The sequence below is a fragment of the Salvelinus alpinus genome, chromosome 17 (assembly GCF_045679555.1).
Source record: "Salvelinus alpinus chromosome 17, SLU_Salpinus.1, whole genome shotgun sequence".
In the NCBI taxonomy this organism is placed as follows: Eukaryota; Metazoa; Chordata; class Actinopteri; order Salmoniformes; family Salmonidae; genus Salvelinus; species Salvelinus alpinus.
In genome coordinates, this window is record NC_092102.1 from 34620451 (window position 1) to 34645638 (window position 25188).

At 42.8% G+C, this 25188-nt stretch overlaps 1 protein-coding gene across 10 annotated transcripts in view; it reads left to right on the forward strand.

The window, feature by feature from the left end:
* The first annotated feature begins 1919 nt into the window (after positions 1-1919).
* LOC139542824 (serine/threonine-protein kinase WNK2-like) overlaps positions 1920-25188 on the forward strand; it is an 89256-nt gene continuing 65987 nt past the window's right edge. For 3 of the 10 annotated variants that reach the window (XM_071348691.1, XM_071348690.1, XM_071348688.1), the window contains exons 1-2: positions 1920-2262; positions 7667-8452. In XM_071348691.1, the coding sequence (XP_071204792.1) occupies positions 7823-8452 (630 nt within the window). In that variant the 5' untranslated portion in view covers positions 1920-2262; positions 7667-7822. The remainder of the gene's footprint in view (positions 2263-7666; positions 8453-25188) is intronic. The other 7 variants (XM_071348692.1, XM_071348693.1, XM_071348686.1 and 4 more) reach the window with 6 other exon arrangements.

A 25188-nucleotide genomic window follows, 5' to 3' on the forward strand; every position in this document is an offset into this window, starting at 1 on the left:
ACACTTGAATGATTAACAAAATAACAAAACGAACTAGACAGACCTAAACTATGAACTTACATGAAACGAGGAACACATGAACACATAAACGACCGAGACGAGACAGTACCGTGTGGTGCAAAATACACAGACACAGCGACAATCACCCACAAACAAACAGTGAGAACAACCTAACTTAATATGACTCTCAATTAGGGGAAAACGCAAAACACCTGCCTCTAATTAAGAGCCATACCAGGCAACCCAAAACCAACATAGAAACGGAAAACATAGACTGCCCACCCAAAACTCACGCCCTGACCATCACACACATACAAAACAACAGAAAACAGGTCAGGAACGTGACAACTCATTTGTTTTGCTATGTTTGTTATCATAGATGGGCCTACTGCAAGTCATGCACAGGGTTCACTCTTGCAGGTCTTTCTTTTAGTGTAGGGTTCAGTGGAAAGTATGCCTCCCTCTGGTCACTTCTGTGTCCAGAAGAGTAGATTATGCAAAGACCGTCTAGAAAACTTCATAGAAGACTGTTTTCAACCATGTTTGTTTTCAAGTATGGATATTCAATATATACATGTCTGTTTTTTATATTTACAAATCTGGAGTTTGAGGTTCCCTTGTGTGTGGTGGTGACGCATCTACAGTAACCTATTTGCTTTGTAGTTATCTTGAGCCAACGCCAAGCCAAGGAATGATAAGGTGTACATTTCATTTAGCTTCGATGCTGGGAGGGACTCACAGTTTTACAAAAGAACATCACTTATTATATGGATTAGGGTAATCAGATTTCATCATTAATCTTTTATCCTATTCACAGTTATGTCAGTCAGTTGACTCAAGAGGGAAGTGGTGACTCAAGGAAGGCTATGGGAGGCAGTTTTTTGCATTTTGCTGTTCACTCTCTCTCTCTCTCTCTCTCTCTCACACACACACACACACACACACACACACACACACACACACACACACACACACACACACACACACACACACACACACACACACACACACACACACACACACACACACTTTTACTCCACCACATTCCTAAATAAAATATTTATTTTTTACTCCCATACATCCCTGACACCCAAAAGTACTCTTTACATTTTGAATGCTCAGACAGGACAGCAATATGGTCATATTCACGCTCTTATCAATACAATGCGTTGTCATCCTTACTGCCTCTGATCTCGTCTACATTTACCTTTACTTTTAACTTTTGCTCAAGTATGACATTTTTAGTAACTTTTCCATCACTGTACTGAAGTACATATAGGACCAGATACTTTTAGACTTTTACTCAAGTAGTATTTTACTGGGTGACTTTCACTATTACTTAAGTCATTTTCTATTAAGGTATCACACACACACACACACACACACACACACACAGAGAGAGAGAGAGATGTAGCTAGAGATGTAGACCAGATCATTTCATAGGAAATAGCTACTAGCTGTCTTTAATAAAATGAATAGTCTCCTGCCCATAGAGCTCAAAATAAATAGAATGCCATGTGATCAGTTTTTCAGATGGGACGTTAAACCCGTGTCCTGACTCTCTGTGGTCACTAAAGATCCCATGGCACTTATAGTAAGAGTAGTGGTGTTAACCCAGGTGTCCTGGCTAAATTCCCAATCTGTCCTTCATACCATCATGGCCACCTAATCATACCCAGTTTATGCTTGTCTCATTCATCCCCCCTCCTCTCCCCTGTAACTATTCCCCAGGTCGTTGCTGTAAATGAGAATGTCTTCTCAGTCAATTTTCCTGGTAAAATAAGGGTTCAATAAAATGAAAACATCTAAAGAAGTAGCGTTTTTGAACAACTGCCATAGCCAATGTAGGTATTTTTGTTGTTGTTGTTGCGGGATATACCGTTTCACTGGTGAACGAAGCAAATGGGCTGGGTCAACACGTATCGCCTCCTCTGTTGTCGCAAGCTAAACGTGCGCTTTAATTGGGTGGCCCTCCAGTCATTACTATGGGCGTGGAACCTGTAAAAAGGGGACCTCGCAGCAGTAGACAGTAGTTGCATTTACCAGGCTGATTTATTTTGTGATGGGAAACACTGACGACCTATTAACGTTTCAAGTTAAATACTGAGGATATTTACCCGGACACTATGGACATCAGCATTATAACTCTTGAAGATTCATCGCCTCTGAAAGTGGTATGACAGACACTCGCGCAGGTAACCTGCAGAAAGATCAACGGCACGCGTATTTCCCACATCGGATGAGTCGAGGCCGGGAAGCAAGGTTGGTGACATTCCGTCTGAATTGGCAACAGTTTTCTCGTTTATAATTATTTACAGCTTGGACCTAACAACTAAATGGAACGAAAATAAGCAATTGTGGATAGACGGATAAACTGTTCTCGTTTTGCTGTCTCGTCGTGGTTCAACCTTCCTATAGACTGTCATTGGGTTCAACGTTGTTTCATTCGGAGCTAGCATCAGTCGGCTAGCTAGCATCATCAGCCAGCTTCCTTGCCTGCTCAAACGAGTTACGTTAGGCTCCAAACAAATTACCACTAATGTATTTACATTTTGAGTGGGTGTTATGTTTTCTCAACGGGTAGCTAGCTACCTAACTAGATCACATTGTCAATTATTTCACAAGCTCTTGCTGATGTGTATCTTATCAGGCTACATTTTATTTCAGCCTGGTCTCTAAGACTACACGTAACATGGTAAACGAAAACCCTGAACACTCAATTTGTATGATGTGGTGTTTGGTATGGTTACATAAAATAGGTTACTTAAGCCACAAAATGAAAGGAAAGGTGGTTGGAAGGGTGGGCCTGTAACAAATGTCTAGCATCCCAAAGGTTGCGTGTTCGAATCTCCTCACAGACCACGTTTACATGTGTACAGTATTCTGGATAGTAGCTCTTATCCCACTTAAGGTATTATTCGGGATCATCTGTTTAAATGCACCTTTGATATTCTGCTCATGAGTGTCCCTGTACCCATGAATAAACAGAATATTCCTCATTTAAGTTAATATGGGTTAAATAGAATAGTAACTGCAATATGGACACTGACTAGGACTACAACCTCTCACATGTAATATAATAATTCCTGCACAACTATGCATTTCTTGCAGTGAAATTATACAAGTTTAATTTTGTTTCCACAGGAGTGGAGTAATTTCTTTCAGCGTCTCTTGAGAGAATGCGTGTGTACTGTGTCAAAGCAACACTGTTATGCAAGCAGACAGTACACCACATGACCAGAAGTATGTGGACACCTGCTCATTGAACATCTCATTCCAAAATAATGAACATTAATATGAAGTCCCTCCCCCCTTGCTGCTATAACAGCCTCCACTCTTCTGGGAAGGCTTTCCACTAGATATTGAAACATTGCTGCGATGACTTGCTTCCATTAAGCCATGAGCATTAGTGAGGCCCGCGGTCAGCGTTCCAATTCATCCCAAAGGTTTTCAATGGGGTTGAGGTCAGGGCTCTGTGCAGGCCAGTCAAGTTCTTCCACACCGATCTCGACAAACCATTTCTGTATGGCCCTCGCTTTGTGCATGGGGGCATTGTCATGCTTAAACAGGAAAGAGCTTCACCAATCTGTTGCCACAAAGTTGAAAGCACAGAATCGTCTAGAATGCCATTGTATGCTGTAGCGTTAAGATTTCCCCAACCATGAAAAACAGCCCCAGACCATTATGTGGGTGTCCACATACTTGTGTGTATGTGTATAGGTCCCGTCAAAAGTTGACACGTGCTCATTCAAGGGCTTTTTTTACCTCCTACATTGTAGAATAATAGTGAAGACATCAAAGCTATGAAATAACACACATGGAATCATGTAGCAGCCAAAAAAGTGTTAAACAAATCTAAATATATTTTATATTTGAGATTCTTCACAGTAGCCACCCTTTGCCTTGATGACAGCTTTGCACACTCTTGGCATTCTCTCAACCAACTTCACCTCGAATGCTTTGCAACAGTCTTGAAGGTGTTACCACATATGCTGAGCGCTTGGCTACTTTTCCTTCACTCTGCGGTCCAACTCATCCCAAACCAACTCATCCCAAACCATTTCAATTGGGTTGAGGTCGGATGATTGTGGAGGCTAAGTCATCTGATGCAGCATTCCATCACTCTCCTCTTGGTCAATTAGCCCTTACACAGCCTTGAGGTGTGTTGGGTCATTGTCTGGTTGAAAAACAAATGATAGTCCCACTAAGCGCAAACCAGATGGGATGGCGTATCGCTGTGGTAGCCATGCTGGTTAAGTGTGCCTTGAATTCTAAATAAATCAGACCGTGTCACCAGCAAAGCACCATCACACCACCTCCGTGCTTCATGGGGGGAACCACACATGCGGAGATCATCCATTCACCTACTCTGCGTCTCAGAAAGACATGGTGGTTGGAACCAAACATCTCAAGTTTGGACTGAGACCAAAGGACTGATTTCCACCAGTCTATTGTCCATTGCTCGTGTTTCTTGGCCCAAGCAAGTCTCTTATTGGTGTCCTTTAGTGGTGGTTTCTTTGCAGCAATTTGACCAAGGCCTGTTTCATGCTGTCTCCTCTGAACAGTTGATGTTGAGCTCCGTGTGTTACTTGAACTCTGAAGCATTTATTTGGGCTGCAATTTCTGAGGCAGTTAACTCTAATGAACTTATCCTCTGCAGCAGAGGTAACTTTGGGTCTTCATTTCCTGTGGCAGTCCTCATGAGAGCCAGTTTCATCATAGTGCTTGATGGTTTTTGCGACTGCACTTGAAGAAACTTTCAAAGTTCTTAATGTTCTGGATTGACTGACCTTCATGTCTTAAAGTAATAATGGACTGTCCTTTGCTTTTGGGCTGTTCTTGCCATAATATGGATTTTGTCTTTTACCAAATAGGGTTATCTTCTGTATACCACCTCTACCTTGTCAACACACAACTGATTTGGCTCAAATGCATTACGAAGGAAAGGAATTCCAGAAATTGACTTTTAACAAGGCACACCTGTTAATTGAAATGCATTCCAAGTGACTACCTCATGAAGCTGGTTGAGAGCTTTGCACACTCTTGGCATTCTAACACTTGGTTACTACATGACTTCATAGTTTGTCTTAACTATTATTCTACAATGTAAAAAATAAAGAAACCCTTGAGTGTGTGTGTGTAGTATGTACAGTGTATTCAGACTCCTTGGATTTTCCCACATTTTTGTTATGTTACAGCCTTATTCTAAAAGGTATTAAATAGTTTTCCTCATCAATCTACACACAATACCCCATAATGACAAAGCAAAAAGAGGTATAGAAAATTTAGCAAATGTATAAAAAAACAACAACATTTGCCCCAGTCTGAGAACCTGCACCAGAGCGCTCAGGACTTCATCAAGGATCTCTAAGTACTTTGCTCTGTTCATCTTTCCCTTGATCCTGACTAGTTTCCTAGTACCTGCCTCTGAAAAACATCCCCACAGAATGATGCTGCCACCACCATGCTTCACCGTAGGGATGGTGCCAGGTTTCCTCCAGATGTGACGCTTGGCATTCAGGCCAAAGAGTTCAATCTTGGTTTCATCAGACCAGAGAATCTTGTTTCTCATGGTCTCTGAGTCCTTTAGGTGCCTTTTGGAAAACTACATGCAGGCTGTAATGTGGCTTATGTCTGGCCACTCTACCATAAAGACCTGATTGGTGGAGTGCTTCGGGGATGGTTGTCCTTCTGGAAGGTTCTCCCATCTCCACAGAGGGACTCTAGAGCTCTGTCAGACTGACCATCGGGCTCTTGGTCACCTCCCTGACCAAGGCCCTTCTCCCCCGATTGCTCAGTTTGGCTGGGTGGCCAGCTGAAGGAAGAGTCTTGGCTGTTCCAAACTTCTTCCATTTAAGAATGATGGAGGCCACTGTTCTTGTGGACCTTCAATGCTGCAGGTATGTTTTGGTACCCTTCCCCAGATATTTTCCTTTGACACAATCCTGTCTCGGAGCTCTACGGACACCTCCTTCGACCTCGTGGTTTGGTTTTTGTTCTGACATGCACTGTCAACTGTGGGAGATTATGTAGACTGGTGTGAGCCTCTCCAAATCATGTCCAATCAATTGAATTTACCACAGGTGGACTCCACTCAAGTTGTAGAAACAGCTCAAGGATGATCAATGGAAACAGGATGCACCAGAGCTCAATTTCAAGTCTCCATAGCAAAGGGTCTGAATAGTTATATAAATAAGGTATTTCTGTTTTTATTTGTAATAAATTAGCAAAAATGTCAACCTGTTTTTTGCTTTGTCATTATTTGTGTAGATTAAGAAGGAAAAACATGTTTAATCCATTCTAGAATAAGGCTGCAATGTAACAATGTGGAAAAAGCCAAGGGTTCTGAATACTTTCTCGTGTTTCAACCAATCAAAATATGCACCCAAGACAAACTGAGGTCTTATCAGAAACGTGTTTTCGTTTTTCACAGATTTTAATTTCCTTAACCGGTGAAACTGATGACGTTTTGCACAGGACTGATCTTACCACTGTTTTGGAGTTATTGCCTTTTTCGCCCTGGTCCCTAAACAAAACTGACAATTTTACCAGTGATAACAAGATTACTAATGCATTTATTCTATTGACTTAAGACCTTATTCTGGTGAGCACTTTATTTAGTCTTCTGGGGCAAGAAGTTATGACAGAGAAGCTGCATGTATCAAACTATAGTTGACAAACAAATGGCCTACCAAATGTCGGAAATTATAATATGGCATACGACATGTCAGAAATGATAAGCAGAAACGTAATGTAAATTAATTATAGTAGGGAAATTATGGACTTCACACAACACCCCATGATATGGGAAACTGAGCCTGCGCAGACCTTTTTAAAAACAACAGTAAACGGGATAAGATGTTTACATGCCACAGTATCCGGTCTTAGATCAGCATATCCCAGGCATCTTATTCGGGTTACTCATAACCGGGATACAAGCTTTTTTGAGTTATTGTAAATACTTGAGTATAATAATGGGATATTGGTATGCATGTAAACGTGGTCAGACTACTTTAGATTGTCTGCTAATTTGCAGCTTGCAACTACTTAACTTTAAAAAAAATATATATATATATACTTTACAACTACTAGACCGTCCCCTAACCCTTTAACTATAACCGCTAGTTAGCCACCTAGCTAAAGTTAGCCACAACAAATTGTAATTTTGTATGCAATATGTATGATCTAAAATTCTTAACATATTGTATGAATTGCAATTTGTACCATCATACGAAATGGATGATGGACATCCACAAATTTTAATATGTAACATATCATACAAATTGTAGTGTCCCAGATTTGTCTACTATGTTATGTCTACCCCTAAGTCCAGGTTGTTTATTTAGCCAAATGCTAGCTAGCTCTTTATTTTATGTTCACCTGCTAAATGCTGTAGTTTACATTAATTAAATAGGATGTATCTAGCCAGATAGCTTTTACAACCACTTGTTTTTCAGTGTCATCTTTCCTCTCTGGCATTTTAATTTCTCAAACATTTTTGCTAGTTATTCCTATGTCAGTATGATTGAGCCAGGAAGCAGAAAACAACAAGATTTGGTTATATATTTTGAGAAATAAACCTTGCAAGGCCATGTTAATGCTTTCAGCTTCCACTCCTTTTAAATCTTTCAACTCTTCTTTTATTTATTTTTTTGCTTCCGTTTAGATTGATGTGCACACTGACATCGTTCCGTTGATACCTCCATGCTGAAGAATTGTCACCGGGCGTGTGCTGCAGATATTCGGCCCCCACTCCATCTTCACGTCAGGAATAGCCATGGCAATCATCTGGAAACATCAGTGATTCAACAATTAAATCGCCATGGAATCGGGTGCCGAGCCCGATGGATTTAAATACCCAGCTCTTCCCAATTCAAAATGTGAACTCAACATAAATATGTATGAGACTATCAGAGATGGAAACATCACTAATATGGACACTTCGACGGTCGTGAGAGGTGGGAGCGACCCGAGTGCATATCCTCCATCGAATTATCAGCGGATCGTGCGCCAAAGATTTATCAGGAGAAGTTTGTGGTTTTCAGACTCTGATGAGCAGGCCTTTGAGGTGCCAGAATGTGACAACAGGAGTAAAATCCTCAACATAAGCCTGCGCACGATACTTGACAGGACACGGGGGGCTCGGTTGGGGCCACAGGAGGGTTCCAGTCCCGGGAGTCAAGGGGGGAAGAAAGACAGCGCCACGGAGGGCGCCAGCGCTGATGAGAAGGAGAAAACTGTGGATAAATTGAATGTTACATCCACCGAAGGCAGTAAAAACACTGTCAGAACTGCTAGCGAGGAGGAAGAGGCTGAGATGAAAGCTGTTTCCACATCCCCTGGGGGACGGTTTCTCAAGTTCGATATCGAGCTCGGGAGAGGGTCCTTCAAGACTGTCTATAAAGGTCTGGATACCGACACCTGGGTGGAAGTTGCCTGGTGTGAACTTCAGGTAAGATGCTGTACCTTTTTTTGACCATAGTGTCCTGATGCTCAAGCACTTCACTGCAGTTTGTTGTGAGTAAGAATACCTATTCGATCTGCTCAAACTTTTAATACATTTTTTTTTAATAGTAATGCAGCAAAGGGTTTAATTTGGACAACTATAGATTGGGAAGTTTCAACACAGTTAAGTCTATTTTTCCTAAAGGTCTGTTATGAAACATCATCACATATTAAGTATCAACATGCCTCTATGTGAGTGAGTCCTCTGGATCTCTCTGATGGGTGTCCTACTCGACTGGTTGGTTTCACCGAGTGATTTCCATTAGAGGGCTGATGCAGTGAACGTTCACACACTTCATAATGGTGATGTCTACGGGGAGCTGTCAATCAGCTAGAATACTATAGGGAATGGGAATCTACTAAGTTGTAAATGAGTTTCCACTAAATTTTAAATGGTTTAGAGGTCTGTAGGATTGACAAGCATTTGTCACTGCCATTGACCAAGAGGCCTTTGTAGGCTACAGGGACTCTATTCTTAGTCTATCCTTGTTTCAACAAGACCCTAACTGATCTAAATGTGTTAGATACTGGAAAATCGCAAAAAATTATTTCCGACCTGCTGCAGCACGGGATTATCTACTTCTCTCACAGGAAGCATAGTTTTAAATGAACGACAGTCAGTAACCATGACTAGGCTCCTCATGGACCTAGTGTCCCTAGTGGAGACCCAAACAAACCCATATAACAATACAAATGTGCTTGTCTGCTGGATAGCCTATATGTGAATACAATTTCATATAACACTAAAAGAAGAATTACCATATTGGGCTGTATTTAAGCAGTCAGACAGTATAGGGTAGAGTGCTTGTGAGTTTTGTCCCAGCAGTATGTAGATGAGGGGTAAATCCCCTGCTGTGCAATAGGAGGGCTGCTGACAGGAAGCAGCTGAAACGTGCTGATGCATGCTGGGAGCGGTGTGGTGGCCCTGTGGCCTTGATGAAGCTCTTTCAGGTGTGTGTGTGTCAGTGAGATAATGTTGCTTGCTTGGCCTACCTCATGGGATCATGAAAAGTTATCCCAGAAGTGAAATCTCAGGAGTGCAGCTGTATATCTCCCTCCTATTCAGAGAAGGGACTTTCAGCTTTGTTCAAGCAATGACACACTTGGCCCTGAGAGAGACAGATCCATCTTTTCACTGGGATGATGATGCCATGTAGGTGATCATGGATTAGAGGAAGCCAATATCTCCTCAAACAAGCTAAGTATGACCCATAATTGGACACCGGATGAGGAGAGGATGTGGAACAGTAAATCATTCATTCTATAGGCTACTGTTTTCCAATAGATGTGTGCAAACACTCCCTCTAGTGGGCAGTTTGCTATAACACCAACAACCATTCAAGGTTCCATTTTCCCACTACCATTTTCTTCCTCAGTTCTCTATGTAGGCCTATTGTATTGTCGGTTTTAACAGATTGTTCCTCATAAATGGAATTGTTGACAGAAATGATGCTGATGCTTTCTGGTTCTTCCCTAGGACTTTTAGCCTAGTTTATTAGAAGCATTGATTAGAGCTTGAGGTGGCCCCATTGATTGAGTCACATGTTGGTGTCTTAAGTCATTGATTAGAAATGGTAGTGTTTTCACTGTTATTGACCAATCGGATAGTGGTCTACAAGTGAGTGATTAGGTGTAACTCCATATGTTAATTTATCAGGTAGTCAAGTGGACTGGCTCATATTCTACTGTGGATTTGACCATATAGCCTTTCTTTTGGTGCTTCAATCACCTCTGGCCAACACTCTGGCTTTGGTCATCATTATGATTCTGCCATCATGGACGTGTCTGACGTTCATATGATTTGGTATGCATCCTATAGGACAGAGGTGCTGAACTCTTACCCTACGAGGTCCGGAGCCTGCTGGTTTTCTGTTCTTCTTGATAATTAGTTGCACACACCTGGCGTCCCAGGTCTAAATCAGTTCCTGATTAGAGGGGTGCAATGGGAAAAATGCAGTGGAACTGGCACCCAGGTCCGGAGTGGAGTTTGAGGGATATAGCACCTAATGTGGGTCCATCTAATTATGGACAGGCATGTGAAATTGAACATGGATCCACTTCGACTGTGCTGCAATACAGTCTACTAGCTAAGTTAGATTCAGCAGCATTTACAGTAATGCTGGGTACTAGGGATGAAAGTGCCCGGATGGCCTATAAAGGGCCTGTTTTACAGCTCACTGTCTGAAGGGCCCAGACAAACCTCTAGAGTTTAATGAGAAAAAATGCCCTCTACCCTGCCGTCACCCCGACGCCTCATTCACCCTCAACAGCAGTGCATGGTAGGCTCAGCTACTGTGCACGTTAATCAGTGTGCACATTTTGCCCTCAACCGGGCACGTGGGTTGTGCCAGCCCTGTGTTGTTCAGTGTACTCTGTGGTGCTATGCGAATGTTGCTGGAGCGTTTCTTGTTTCAAATCAAAGTTTATTTGTCACGTGCGCCGAATACAACAGGTGTATACCTTACAGTGAAACGCTTACTTACAGGCTCTAACCAATAGTGCGAAAAAAAGGTGTGTGGGTAAGTAAAGAAATAAAACAACAGTAAAAATGCATTTGAAAATAAGAGTAGCAAGGCTATATACAGACACCGGTTAGTCAGGCTTATTGAGGTAGTATGTAGGTATGGTTAAAGTGACTATGCATATATCATGAACAGAGAGTAGCAGTAGCGTAAAAGGAGGGGTTGGCGGGAGGTGGGACACAATGCAGATAGCCCAGTTAGCCAATGTGCAGGTGCATTGGTTGGTCTGGCCAATTGAGGTAGTATGTACATGGATGTATGGTTAAAGTGCCTATGCATATATGATGAACAGAGAGTAGCAGCAGTGTAAAAGAGGGGTTGGGGGGGGCACACAATGCAAATAGTCCAGAAGTCTTATGGCTTGGGGGTAAAAACTGTTGAGAAGCCTTTTTGTCCTAGACTTGGCACTCCAGTACCGCTTGCCATGCGGTAGTAGAGAGAACAGTCTCTATGACTGGGGTGGCTGGGGTCTTTGACAATTTTTAGGGCCTTCCTCTGACACCGCCTGGTGTAGAGGTCCTGGATGGCAGGCACCTTAGCCCCAGTGATGTACTGGGCCGTACGCACTACCCTCTGTAGTGCCTTGCGGTCAGAGGCCGAGCAATTGCCGTACCAGGCAGTGATGCAACTGGTCAGGATGCTCTCGATGTTGCAGCTGTAGAACCTTTTGAGGATCTCAGGACCCATGCCAAATCTTTTTAGTTTCCTGAGGGGGAATAGGCTTTGTCGTGCCCTCTTCACGACTGTCTTGGTGTGTTTGGACCATGATAGTTTGTTGTTGATCTGGACACCAAGGAATTTGAAGCTCTCAACCTGCTTTAGGATAGAAAGAGGATTAAATCTCAGTGATTTTTCCACTGTTTCCCTCTCTCTGTTGGTCATGTGGCCCTTTTGCCTGGAAGTTTAATCTGGTCCTGTGCGATCTCTCCCTCTTGGTCTTTTTCCCCCTCACTTACTCTCTCTTCTCTCAGTCTCTGCCTCTTTCTATCTACATCACTTTCTCTGTCTGCCATCTGTGTGGTGCCAGGGCAGAGGGACGGATGCTTATCTGTGTGCTGATATGTGAGAAATTCCATTGTCTCACGCACATGTATGTGTAACTGATAGATGCGTGTGCACACACACGCATCCTACACGTTAATGTTTTTAAATGTATGTAAATTGTAAAGTCTAATTTTCGTTGTTGGACCCCAGTAAGACCAGCTGTCGCCATAGGCGTCCGCTAATGGGGATCCTAATAAACACTAACGCACACGGGTCCTACTCGGCTACTAATCATCAAGGTCTGTCACTCAAACTCTTGGAAGTTCTTTGGTTCTGACTCGCACTAGCTCAGTTCTGTTTTAAGATGGTGTATAATCAGGTCTTGCACACATACACAGTTGATTGTGCGCTGGTATTTGGCAGGGTGCACGCTGCTCTGCAGATAAAATCTGCTGTTGTGTTTCTGAATGCAGTGATTGTGCTGACACCATGGCAGCGGAATGAAGCTTGCTCTCGCTGAGATAAGGACAGTAACTGCACACCCCTCTGTAACCAGTTCTACTGGGCGTTGAGCATACTCTGACCAAGTCTGGACTTCCTGTTTTGGATTGAGGCCTATTGTTAAAGGCCCAGTGCCTTCAAAGTGTGAATATATATATATAAATACACGGTTGGAATAATAGTGTGAAAATGATAATGCCCTTTTAGTGTAAGCAGTTTGAAAAGGCGGCATAAAATGTTTTGGTGGGATGGCGTTTTGGCCTGCCTGGCGACCATCTGGTGGTACGTTTGTTAATTGACTAATAAGAAAGTGTTTTAAACCTCTCTGCCAATAACAGCTAGTTTGTAGTTTTCCACTCCCAGACATTCATAGGCAAATTCTTGCTTGAGAAATTGGTCTTTTGCTAACAAGCTACTTTTGTGTTTTGACCATTTTTAATTGAAAACAAATACAATAAGGTACTTAATGGTTTGTGTAGTGTGTGCACTGCAAGTTATGAAAGCAATTTACAGTTTGGAAAAATAAAACAAAGTTGTCTAAGTTTGTTATTGGTCACAGCCCATGGGGCCGTGAGAGAGGTACACACACAATGGCTCTAACAGGGTCTCGTCAGTGGCTGTGGCCTCCATGTCAGAGCTCCTTTGTCACAGAGCCATGGTGAAGTGGGCCAAGCCCGTTACAGGTGTCCTGTTGGCTAAAGAACATACAGTACCTAAAGCACATACAGGACCAGGCTATGCTCGGGGTAGCTGTAGCTAGAATGTGTGAACTGTGACCAAGGCACAAAGGCAGTGTGTGAACTGTAGGAAAGGCCTTGACTAGTTCATGACAGAGTTAGTCCTTGTCATACGCCTGTATGTTTGAAATTGTGAAACTCGCACTGACAAAGCCTAGCAGGTGTAGAGAAATGGTAGGCCTAGTCACTGACAGAAGTTTCCTTAGTGGGCCAACCGTATCACAGACCTGGAGTCATTCTCTCTGACAGCTACTGTCTGATCCTGCATTCCAGAGTTTTTACCACAGAAGGGTTATACATGTACATTGCCTTCGGAAAGTATTCAGACCCCTTGACTTTTTTCACATTTGTTACGTTACAGCCTTATTCTAAAATGGATTTAATATATATATACTGCTCAAAAAAATAAAGGGAACACTTAAACAACACAATGTAACTCCAAGTCAATCACACTTCTGTGAAATCAAACTGTCCACTTAGGAAGCAACACTGATTGACAATAAATGTCACATGCTGTTGTGCAAATGGAATAGACAAAAGGTGGAAATTATAGGCAATTAGCAAGACACCCCCAAAAAAGGAGTGATTCTGCAGGTGGTGACCACAGACCACTTCTCAGTTCCTATGCTTCCTGGCTGATGTTTTGGTCACTTTTGAATGCTGGCATTGCTTTCACTCTAGTGGTAGCATGAGACTGAGTCTACAACCCACACAAGTGGCTCAGGTAGTGCAGTTCATCCAGGATGGCACATCAATGCGAGCTGTGGCAAAAAGGTTTGCTGTGTCTGTCAGCGTAGTGTCCAGAGCATGGAGGCGCTACCAGGAGACAGGCCAGTACATCAGGAGACGTGGAGGAGGCCGTAGGAGGGCAACAACCCAGCAGCAGGACCGCTACCTCCGCCTTTGTGCAAGGAGGTGCACTGCCAGCGCCCTGCAAAATGACCTCCAGCAGGCCACAAATGTGCAGATTGTGATTGACTTGGAGTTACATTGTGTTGTTTAAGTGTTCCCTTTATTTTTTTGAGCAGTGTATATACAGTGGGGAGAACAAGTATTTGATACACTACCGATTTTGCATGTTTTCCTACTTACAAAGCATGTAGAGGTCTGTAATTTTTATCATAGGTACACTTCAACTGTGAGACGGAATCTAAAACAAAAATCCAGAAAATCACATTGTATGATTTTTAAGTAATTCATTTGGATTTTATTGCATGACATAAGTATTTGATCACCTACCAACCAGTAAGAATTCCGGCTCTCACAGACCTGTTCGTTTTTCTTTAAGAAGCCCTCCTGTTCTCCACTCGTCACCTGTCCACACACTCAAACAGACTCCAACCTCTCCACAATGGCCAAGACCAGAGAGCTGTGTAAGGACATCAGGGATAAAATTGTAGACCTGCACAAGGTTGGGATGGGCTACAGAACAATAGGCAAGCAGCTTGGTGAGAAGGCAACAACTGCTGGCGCAATTATTAGAAAATGGAAGAAGTTCAAGATGACGGTCAATCACCCTCGGTCTGGGGCTCCATGCAAGATCTCACCTCGTGGGGCATCAATGATCATGAGGAAGGTGAGGGATCAGTCCAGAACTACACTGCAGGACCTGGTCAATGACCTGAAGAGAGCTGGGACCAGTCTCAAAGAAAACCATTAGTAACATACTACGCCGTCATGGATTAAAATCCTGCAGCGCACGCAAGGTCCCCCTGCTCAAGCCAGCGCATGCCCAGGCCCGTCTGAAGTTTGCCAATGACCATCTGGATGATCCAGAGGAGGAATGGGAGAAGGTCATGTGGTCTGATGAGACAAATAGAGCTTTTTGGTCTAAACTCCACTCGCCGTGTTTGGAGGAAGAAGAAGGATGAGTACAACCCCAAGAACACCATCCCAACCGTGAAGCATGGAGGTGGAAACATCATTCTTTGGGGATGCTTTTCTGCAAAGGGGACAGGATGACTGCACCGTATTGAGGGGTTGATGGATGGGGCCATGTATTGCGAGATCTTGGCCAACAACCTCCTTCCCTCAGTAAGAGCATTGAAGATGGGTCGTGGCTGGGTCTTCCAGCATGACAATGACCCGAAACACACAGCCAGGGCAACTAAGGAGTGGCTTCTTAAGAAGCATCTCAAGGTCCTGGAGTGGCCTAGCCAGTCTCCAGACCTGAACCCAATAGAAAATCTTTGGAGGGAGCTGAAAGTCCGTATTGCCCAGCGACAGCCCCGAAACCTGAAGGTCTGTATGGAGGAGTGGGCCAGAATCCCTGCTGCAGTGTGTGCAAACCTGGTCAAGAACTACAGGAAATGTATGATCTCTGTAATTGCAAACAAAGGTTTCTGTACCAAATATTAAGTTCTGCTTTTCTGATGTATCAAATACTTGTCATGCAATAAAATGCAAATTAATTACTTAAAAATCATACAATGTGATTTTCTGGATTTTTGTTTTAGATTCCGTCTCTCACAGTTGAAGTGTACCTATGATAAAAATTACAGACCTCTACATGCTTTGTAAGTAGGAAACACTGCCGATTTTGCAGGTTATCAAATACTTGTTCTCCCCACTATATGTGTGTGTGTATATATAATCCTCAGCAATCTACACACAATACCCCATAATAACAAAGCGAAAACAGGTTTTTAGAAATGTTTTTTATATATATATATATACACACACACAGTTGAAGTCGGAAGTTTACATGCACTTAGGTTGGAGTCATTAACTCGTTTTTCAACCACTCCACAAACTTCTTGTTAACAAACTATAGTTTTTGCAAGTCGGTTAGGAAATCTACTTTGCATGACAAGTAATTTTTCCAAAAATTGTTTACAAACAGGTTATTTCACTTATAATTCACTGCATCACAATTCCAGTAAGTCAGAAGTTTACATACACTAAGTTGACTGCCTTTAAACAGTTTGGAAAATTCCAGAAAATTATGTCATGGCTTTAGAAGTTTCTGATAGGCTAATTGACACCATTTGAGGCAATTGGAGGTGTGGCTGTATTTCAAGGTCTACCCTCAAACTCAAAAAAATGGTAGACCTCCACAAGTCTGGTTCATCCTTGGGAGCAATTTCCAAATGCCTGAAGGTACCACGTTCATCTGTACAAACAATAGTACGCATGTATAAACACCATGGGACCACGCAGCCGTCATACTGCTCAGGACGGAGACATGTTCCGTCTCCTAGAGATGAATGTACTTTGGTGTGAAAAGTGCTAATCAATCCCAGAACAGCAAAGGACCTTGTGAAGATGCTGGAGGAAACGGGTACAAAAGTATCTATATCCACAGTAAAACGAGTCCTATATCGACACAACCTGAAAGGCCGCTCAGCAAGGAAGAAGCCACTGCTCCAAAACCGCCATTAAAAAAAAGCCAAACTACGGTTTGCAACTGCACATGGGGACAAATATCATACTTTTTGGGAGAAATGTCCTCTGGTCTGATGAAACAAAAATAGAACTGTTTGACCATAATGACCATCGTTATGTTTGGAGGAAAAACAGGGATGCTTGCAAGTCGAAGAACACCACCATCCCAACCGTGAAGCACGGGGGTGGCAGCATCATGTTGTGGGGGTGCTTTGCTGCAGGAGGGACTGGTGCACTTCACAAAATAGATGGCATCATGAGGAGTAAAATGATGTGGATATATTGAAGCAACATCAAGATATCAGTCAGTTAAAGCTTGGTCGCAAAGGGGTCTTCCAAATGGACAATGACCCCAAGCAGACTTCCAAAGTTGTGTCAAAATGGCTAAAAGGACAACAAAGTGATGGTATTGGAGTGGCCATCACAAAGCCCTGACCGCAATCCCATAGAAAATTGGTGGGCAGACCTGGGAGAAAAAAAAAGTGTGCGAGCAAGGAGGCCTACAAACCTGACTCAGTTACACCAGCTTTGTCAGGAGGGATGGGCAAAATTCACCCAACTTATTGTGGAAGGCTACCCAAAACATTTGACCCAAGTTAAGAAATTAAAGGCAATGCTACCAAATACACTCAATTAGTATGCAAACTTCTGACCCACTGGAAATGTGATAAAATAAATAAAAGCTGAAATAAATAATTCTCTATTCTGACATTTCACATTCTTAAAATAAAGTGATCCTATCTGACCTAAAACAGGGAATTTCTACTAGGATTAAATGTCAGGAATTGTGAAACTGAGTTGCAATGTATTTGGCTAAGGTGCATGTAGACTTCCGACTTAAACTATGTGTGTGTGTGTGTATATATAAAATAAATGCCTTAAGTATTCAGACCCTTTGCTATGAGACTCAAAATGAAGCTCATGTGCATCCTGTTTCCATTGATAATCCTTGATGTTTCTACAACTTGATTTGGAGTCTACCTGTGGTAAATTTAAATATTTATTCATTTTATTTTATTTCAGCTTTATTTAACCAGGTAGGTTGAGAACAAGTTCTCATTTACAACTGCGACCTGGCCAAGATGAAGCAAAGCAGTTCGACACATACAACAACACAGAGTTACACATGGAGTAAAAACAAACATACAGTAGAAAAATAAGTCTATATACAATGTGAGCAAATGAGGTGAGAAGGGAGGTAAAAGCAAAAAAAGGCCATGGTGGTGAAGTGAATACAATATAGCAAGTAAAACACTGGAATGGTAGATTTGCAGTGGAAGAATGTGCTAAGTAGAAATAATGGGGTGCAAAGGAGCTAAATAGTTGGGGAAGAGGTAGTTGTTTGGGCTAAATTATAGATGGGCTATGTACAGGTGCAGTCATCTGTGAGCTGCTCTGACAGCTGGTGCTTAAAGCTAGTGGGGGAGATAAGTGTTTCCAGTTTCAGAGATTTTTGTAGTTCGTTCCAGTCATTGGCAGCAGAGAACTGGAAGGAGAGGCCAAAGGAGGAATTGGCTTTGGGGGTGACCAGAGAGCTATACCTGCTGGAGCGCGTGCTACAGGTGGGTGCTGCTATGGTGACCAGCGAGCTAAGGGGGGACTTTACCTAGCAGGGTCTTGTAGATGACCTGGAGCCAGTGGGTTTGGCGACGAGTATGACGCGAGGGCCAGCCAACGGGAGCGTACAGGTCCCATTGGTGGGTAGTATATGGGGCTTTGGTGACAAAACGGATGGCACTGTGATAGACTGCATCCAATTTATTGAGTAGGGTATTGGAGGCTATTTTGTAAATGACATCGTCGAGGATCGGTAGGATGGTCAGTTTTACGAGGGTATGTTTGTCAGCATGAGTGAAGGATGCTTTGTTGTGAAATAGGAAGCCAATTCTAGATTAAACTTTGGATTGGAGATGTTTAATGTGAGTCTGTAAGGAGAGTTTACAGTCTAACCAGACACCTAGGTATTTGTAGTTGTCCACATATTCTAAGTCCGAACCGTCCAGAGTAGTGATGCTGGACGGGCGGGCAGGTGCAGGCAGCGATCGGTTGAAGAGCATGCATTTAGTTTTACATGTATTTAAGAGCAGTTGGAGGCCACGGAAGGAGAATTGTATGCCATTGAAGCTCGTCTGGAGGGTTGTTAACACAGTGTCCAAAGAAGGGCCAGAAGTATACAGAATTGTGTCGTCTGCGTAGAGGTGGATCAGAGACTCACCAGCAGCAAGAGCGACATCATTGATGTATACAGAGAAGAGTCGGCCCAAGAATTGAACCCTGTGGCACCCCATAGACTGCCAGAGGCCCGGACAACAGGCCCTCCGATTTGAGAATTGATTGGACATGATTTGAAAGCCACAACTGTCTAGATACAGTACCTAATCAAGTTTGGACACCTACTCATTCAAGGGTTTTTCTTTATTTTGTTTTACTATTTTCTACATTGTAGAAAAGTAGTGAAGATATCACAACCCTATGAAATTAAACATATGGAAAAATGTAGTAACCGAAAGTGTTAAACAAATCCAAATATATTTTAGATTCTTCGAAATACCCACCCTTTGCCTTGACAGCTTTGCATAATCTAGGAATTCTCTCAACCAGCTTCACCTGGAATGCTTTTCCAACTGTCTTGAAGGAGTTCCGACATGCTGAGCACTTGTTGGCTGCTTTTCCTTCACTCTGCGGTCCAACTCATCCCAATTGGGAAGTCCCACTAAGCGCAAACCAGATGGGATGGCGTATTGCTGCAGAATGCTGTGGTAGCCATGCTGGTTAAGTGTGCCTTGAATTGTAGATATATTACAGACCGGGTCACCAGCAAAGCACCCCCACACCATCACTCCCCCTTCATGCTTCACGGTGGGAACCACACATGCAGAGATTATCCTTTTACCTACTCTGCATCTCACAATGACACGGCGGTTGTAACCAAAAATCTCAAATTTGGACTCATCAGACCAAAGGACAGATTTCCACCGGTCTAATGTCCATTGCTCGTTTCTTGGCCCAAGCAAGTATCTTCTTTATTATTGGTGTCCTTTAGTAGTGGTTTCTTTGAGTGAATCAGGCCATGGTCAAATTTCTGCAGTCTCCTCTGAACTGTTGATGTTGAGCTCCGTGTGTTACTTGAACTCTGAAGCATTTATTTGGGCTGCAATTTCTGAGGCTGGTAACTCTAATGAACTTATCCTCAGCAGCAGAGGTAACTTTGGGTCTTCATTTCCTGTGGCAGTCCTCATGAGAGCCAGTTTCATCATAGTGCTTGATGGTTTTTGTGACTGCACTTGAAGAAACTTAATGTTCCTTATTGACTGACCTTCATGTCTTAAAGTAATGACGAACTGTCGTTTCTCTTTGCTTATTTGAGCTGTTCTTGCCATTTTATATGGACTTGGTCTTTTACCAAATAAGGCTATTTTCTGTATACCACCCCTACCAGGTCACAACACAACTGATTGGCTCAAATGCATTAAGAAGGAAATAAATTCCACGAATGTACTTTTGTCAAGGCACACCTGTTAATTGAAATGCATCCCAGGTGACGACCTCATGAAGCTGGTTGAGAGAATGCCTTGACCGCTTTGCACACTCTTTGCACACTCTTCAAAGGGTGGCTACTTTGAAGAATCTCAAATGTAAAATATATTTTAATGTGGAACACTTTTTTTTAAAGTGTTAAACAAACTTTTTTGATTCCATATGTGGGATTTTCATAGTTTTGTCTTCATTGTTATTCTATGATGTGAAAATTGAGAAACCTTTGAATGAGTAGGTGTCAACTTTTGACTGGTACTTTATGTAAATGTAATATTTTTAATGCATTTGCAAAAATGTCTAAACCGGTTTTTGCTTTGTCATTATGGGGTATTGGGGGGGGGGGGGGGGGGGGGGTTTATCCCTTTTAGAACAAGGCTGTAACATAACGAAATGTGGAAAAAGTCATGGGGTCTGAATACTTTCCGACTGCACTGTATTTGCGATCAGAGAGCCTGGAGCACCTGAGCGCCGGTCTTCTTCCCTCTCTCCCTCCCCTGACTCAGGATGTGTGACTGATTTTTGTGGTGGAAATACCATCTGAACAATGCAACTCAACTGTGAGACGAAAGCCTGTCTAGCCTGTCAAAACCAGCTTGCGGAAGAGTGCCGGTCTGGCTGACGCCAACAAAATGTCAGCCATCACTGACCTACTTGTACAGGAGGCAAACATTTATTTGCTTCTTTAGGAATTACACCCCCCCCCCCCCCCATCTTGGCTGGTGTTGATTTTTTTTTTTCCTAAAGAGTATTTTTGCAGTTAAAGCAAATGTCCTCATTCTACACATTTTGCCATGGCGCTGAGAAAATGTTGCGGTTTTTAAAGCTAATATCCTCTGACTCTGCCTTGTCTAATGCCATGTTTTTTTTTGCTGTGCGGCTCAAACGTAATAACAAAATCAATACTGCTGAATAGATTTTGATTTTCCAATTCTCCCTAACTCTCTAGCTTTTATTTTGCTGATTGTTAGTTCTCAAAGCTGATAAAATATGTCTTTCTTTTCTACGTACTTTATATCTGGTTTTAGTGGGGTAGGTTTCAGGGATCGCTTTAATGCAGAACTCATAAGAAGCTTTTTAGATCTGCATTTACAAACAACGCACTAAGATATGTCTTATTGTATTTTCTGCTTGGCATCAGACACATTTTGTGCTTCAGTTGTACTTCTCCACTCGGATGAGAATTCATGAACAGGCGTTCTATCAGCAGTCTTTTCACAGGTAAAATGCAATGTTAACTTCAAGCAAAACAGTAGGCAATGTAGCTGGCTACACATTATTTCTATGATTAACATTAGAAATATGATGGCCATGCACTGTTTTTGCAGCAAATGCCATGATTTTTCATTGTAAGCTCATTTACTTGTGTGGCCCCTAGCCAAATAGTGTTGCACTTCTGTTAACTGATGATAATTAAGCTATTTTCTGCCGAAATGTGTTTTCTGTGAAGGAAAACGAACTTCCTCCGTTATTGCACGCAGATTCATAAAACGAACTTCCTCCGTTATTGCACGCAGATTCATAAAACGAACTTCCTCCGTTATGGCACGCAGATTCATAAAACGAACTTCCTCCGTTATGGCACGCAGATTCATAAAACGAACTTCCTCCGTTATGGCACGCAGATTCATAAAACGAACTTCCTCCGTTATGGCACGCAGATTCATAAAACGAACTTCCTCCGTTATGGCACGCAGATTCATAAAACGAACTTCCTCCGTTATGGCACGCAGAGTCATAAAACGAACTTCCTCCGTTATGGCACGCAGATTCATAAAATGAAGTCCAGAAGTTCATCTGACTCTGGGTAAGAAGAACAATGGCTTAAATGCTAGAATCTTGTATCCCTTTAACCCTCTCCATTGCAAAACCCCTCATCAAACTCCTCTCACAGATAATTTATCAAACCTCCATTCCACATCACAGGCCTACCTGTTGTACACAGGCTCCCGCAGACCACTCGACTGCCCTACCTCAAGCACATTGAAATCTCAAACAACCCTATAGAAGAGGACTACAATAGTGTTGAAAGTAGGCCTAGACCCTACAGTCGTGTTACAGTGCAATACAGTATGACTGTTAATCCACTCGGACAATTTGAGGCATCATTGAGAGCACGAGACAAATTATGTAATGCATTTTCCTCCACACTCCCTATTGTGCTGTGTAAGAGTCTCCAACTGTCAGGCCTGGTATGAGGGCAAGGGTTGCTTTGCTTATGGCTACTGCTGCTCATTAAGTCATTTTACGTAATATCATACAATGTCTTCGGAAAGTATTCACACCCCTTGACATGCATCCTGTTTGCAATTAGGCACTTAAGTAATACTGCAAAAAATGTGGCAAAGCAATTCACTTTTTGTCCTGTTATGTTTGGGGTAAATCCAATACAAAACATTACTGACTACCACTCTCCATATTTTCAAGCGTGGTGGCTGCATCATGTGATGGGTATGCTTGTCATTGGTAAGCACTAAGGAGTTTTTTAGGATAAAAATAAATGGAATAGAGCTAAGAACAGGGAAAACCTAGTTCAGTCTGCTTTCCAACAGATGCTGGGAGACATTTACCTTTTCCGCAGGACAATAACCTAAAACACAAGGCCAAATATACACCTGGAGTTGCTTACCAAGACAACATTGAATGTTCCTGAGTGGCCTAGCTACAGTTTTGACTTAAATCTGCTTGAATCTATTGCAAGACTTGGATGTCTAGCAATTATCAACAACCAACTTGACAGCTTGAAGAATTTAAAAAATGATGTGCAAATATTGTACAATCCAGATGTGCCAGGCTCCGATACTTCTAACATGAATAGTTTTTTCCCCCAACTACCGGTAGTTTTTATTGGGTGATTCATAAAGACCATTCAGGGTAATCACCATGAAAAATAATTAGCTGAAACCTCTAATAGCTGGGGTTGGGGGCAACAGAGTTGGGCTGTTCATTAATTGTGTGTGTTAGACAGCGTTGTTGCGTCAAGCCTGTCTCTCTGGCTCTGTGCCGCTTCACTGCAGCAGGCAATAAAATTGGCGAGGGAACTTCCGGTTCAGCTTAGGACAGGTCCCTAAAGCCCAAGTAGTGCTCTGACACCCTCAGACCAGCAGAACAGGCAATCATCCTGAATAATTGCTCCCTTGTCTCTTTTTTTAATTTTTTTTTTTTTTTTTTCTTCCCATAAAGGCTTCAGCATCTGAAAGGTCTTGACAGATGCTGACTCTACAGTGAAAACCTTTCCAGACCTTATGGTACTGTAATTTGAATGCAAGCTTGGTCTCAAGATGACTGACCTGGAAGTGGTGTCCAAGACATCTGAGTATCCCCTGTCATACTGTCTGTCACTGGTTTGACTGATTTTCAGATGGCCTACAAAGTGAATATGAACTGAGTATCCTCCTACCTGAGAGGTGAGCTGACCCTGAACAGATGGCTTTCTCTTAGCTCCAACTAAGGCCTCATCACTGGGTTTCATGGTACCTCAGTTATTCCCTGTTAACCAAAACACACTCACAGGTAGTTAACTTTAGGATGTCAACACCAGCTGGAACATGCTATGATGTACAGCTGTACACATCCAGATATCTGGCTCCTGCACCCCCACTGTCTGTTGGATTGGCAGTGGCACAGTGGGCTTTGTGTTGCTGGTGTTGTCTTATTAAAGAAACCTGAGCTGGCTGCTGAGCACCATGGAGAAACAACAGAACCCCATGGGCAGGGTCATCTGCCCCTGTCAATCAGTGGTTCAGTCATCTACAGAACTCGGGTCCCCACCCCCATCAGTATTTAACCCTTTGAGGTGGGTGCATTACGCAGTTTTGTCCTAAATAGGCGCATATGGCTTGCCCAGTGCGCCAGGGACAAGAAGTAGCACCTAGAACCAATGGAATTGTTCAAAAAGGGGGTAAACTGTCCACCAGGTGCCCGGCTGCTGCTCAACAGTTGAGAGGGTGGGAGTGGAGCAGGCTAATTTGGTTCTAAGGCTTGCTGCCCTCTTGGCCACTGGCTCTAATCCTCCCATAGTGGATGGAGAGGAAGCCCCTGTCTGTATTGTAGAGAGACTGACTGCCTGAGGCTCTGATTGGCCCTTTTTCTCTGATCCTGTCCAAACAACACTGATGGCAACATGGCTCTTCTCCTCTAGGCCACATGACCCCGTTGTCCTCAGCTTGGTTTATTACCAGGCTTTTTTTTCACTGTTACGCTCCCTCATTTCTCGCTGTCTATCACAGGCACTGTAAGCTGTCAGACACATTCTCTTTCTCTCTGACACACCGATCTAATCAGGCAGAATTTCCGCGTGTGACCCTGTCATTGCCGAGCTCATTACATAAGCAGCATTAGTTTGGGGGGGGGTAAAAGCTTATTATCACCAATGTTCAGCTGTGTGTCAAAGGCGGTACTTTTTTGCCAACCTCCACATTTAGTCTGTGACTGGAAAGATGCTTATTGGGAGGGCTGTGTCATAGTCCAGGTTATACACACTTTGGCCACGGCCCCTCACATACGCACACATCCGGTAGAGTAGCTGGCATGTCATTGGACTGACAATGGTCAGTGTTTTTAATCAGTATTTAGGCTTGGGTTAGTTTTGTAAATTTGTGTACTGCATCTGTCCATCTTTCCTCATTTTAAAAGGACTGATGTGCCCTTATGTATGTTTGGATGTGCACACTCCTCCTCCTGACCTTTTACTGTTGCTGCAGTCAGTCTCACCATCTCACCCCTGAATTAAATCATTCACCGGGCCACCCTAGATGCCAGTGTGTCAATTATAAGGAGCCCTCAGCCCAGCTCCATGGTAACAGAGATGACAGGTACGCTGTTGCCGGCCAAAACTTTCTGCACTGGATGACTGATGGGACAGAATGCAGGGGCGGATTTCTTCTTAAAATATTATGACTGGACAGATCCTAATCCCACAATGTTTAATGTATTACCTTTTCAGGAAATGTAATTGTCTACTTGTTGAATGTGTGTAATGTCTTAATGTAATTGGTTGTCTTTTTAAATTCTGTGTTGAA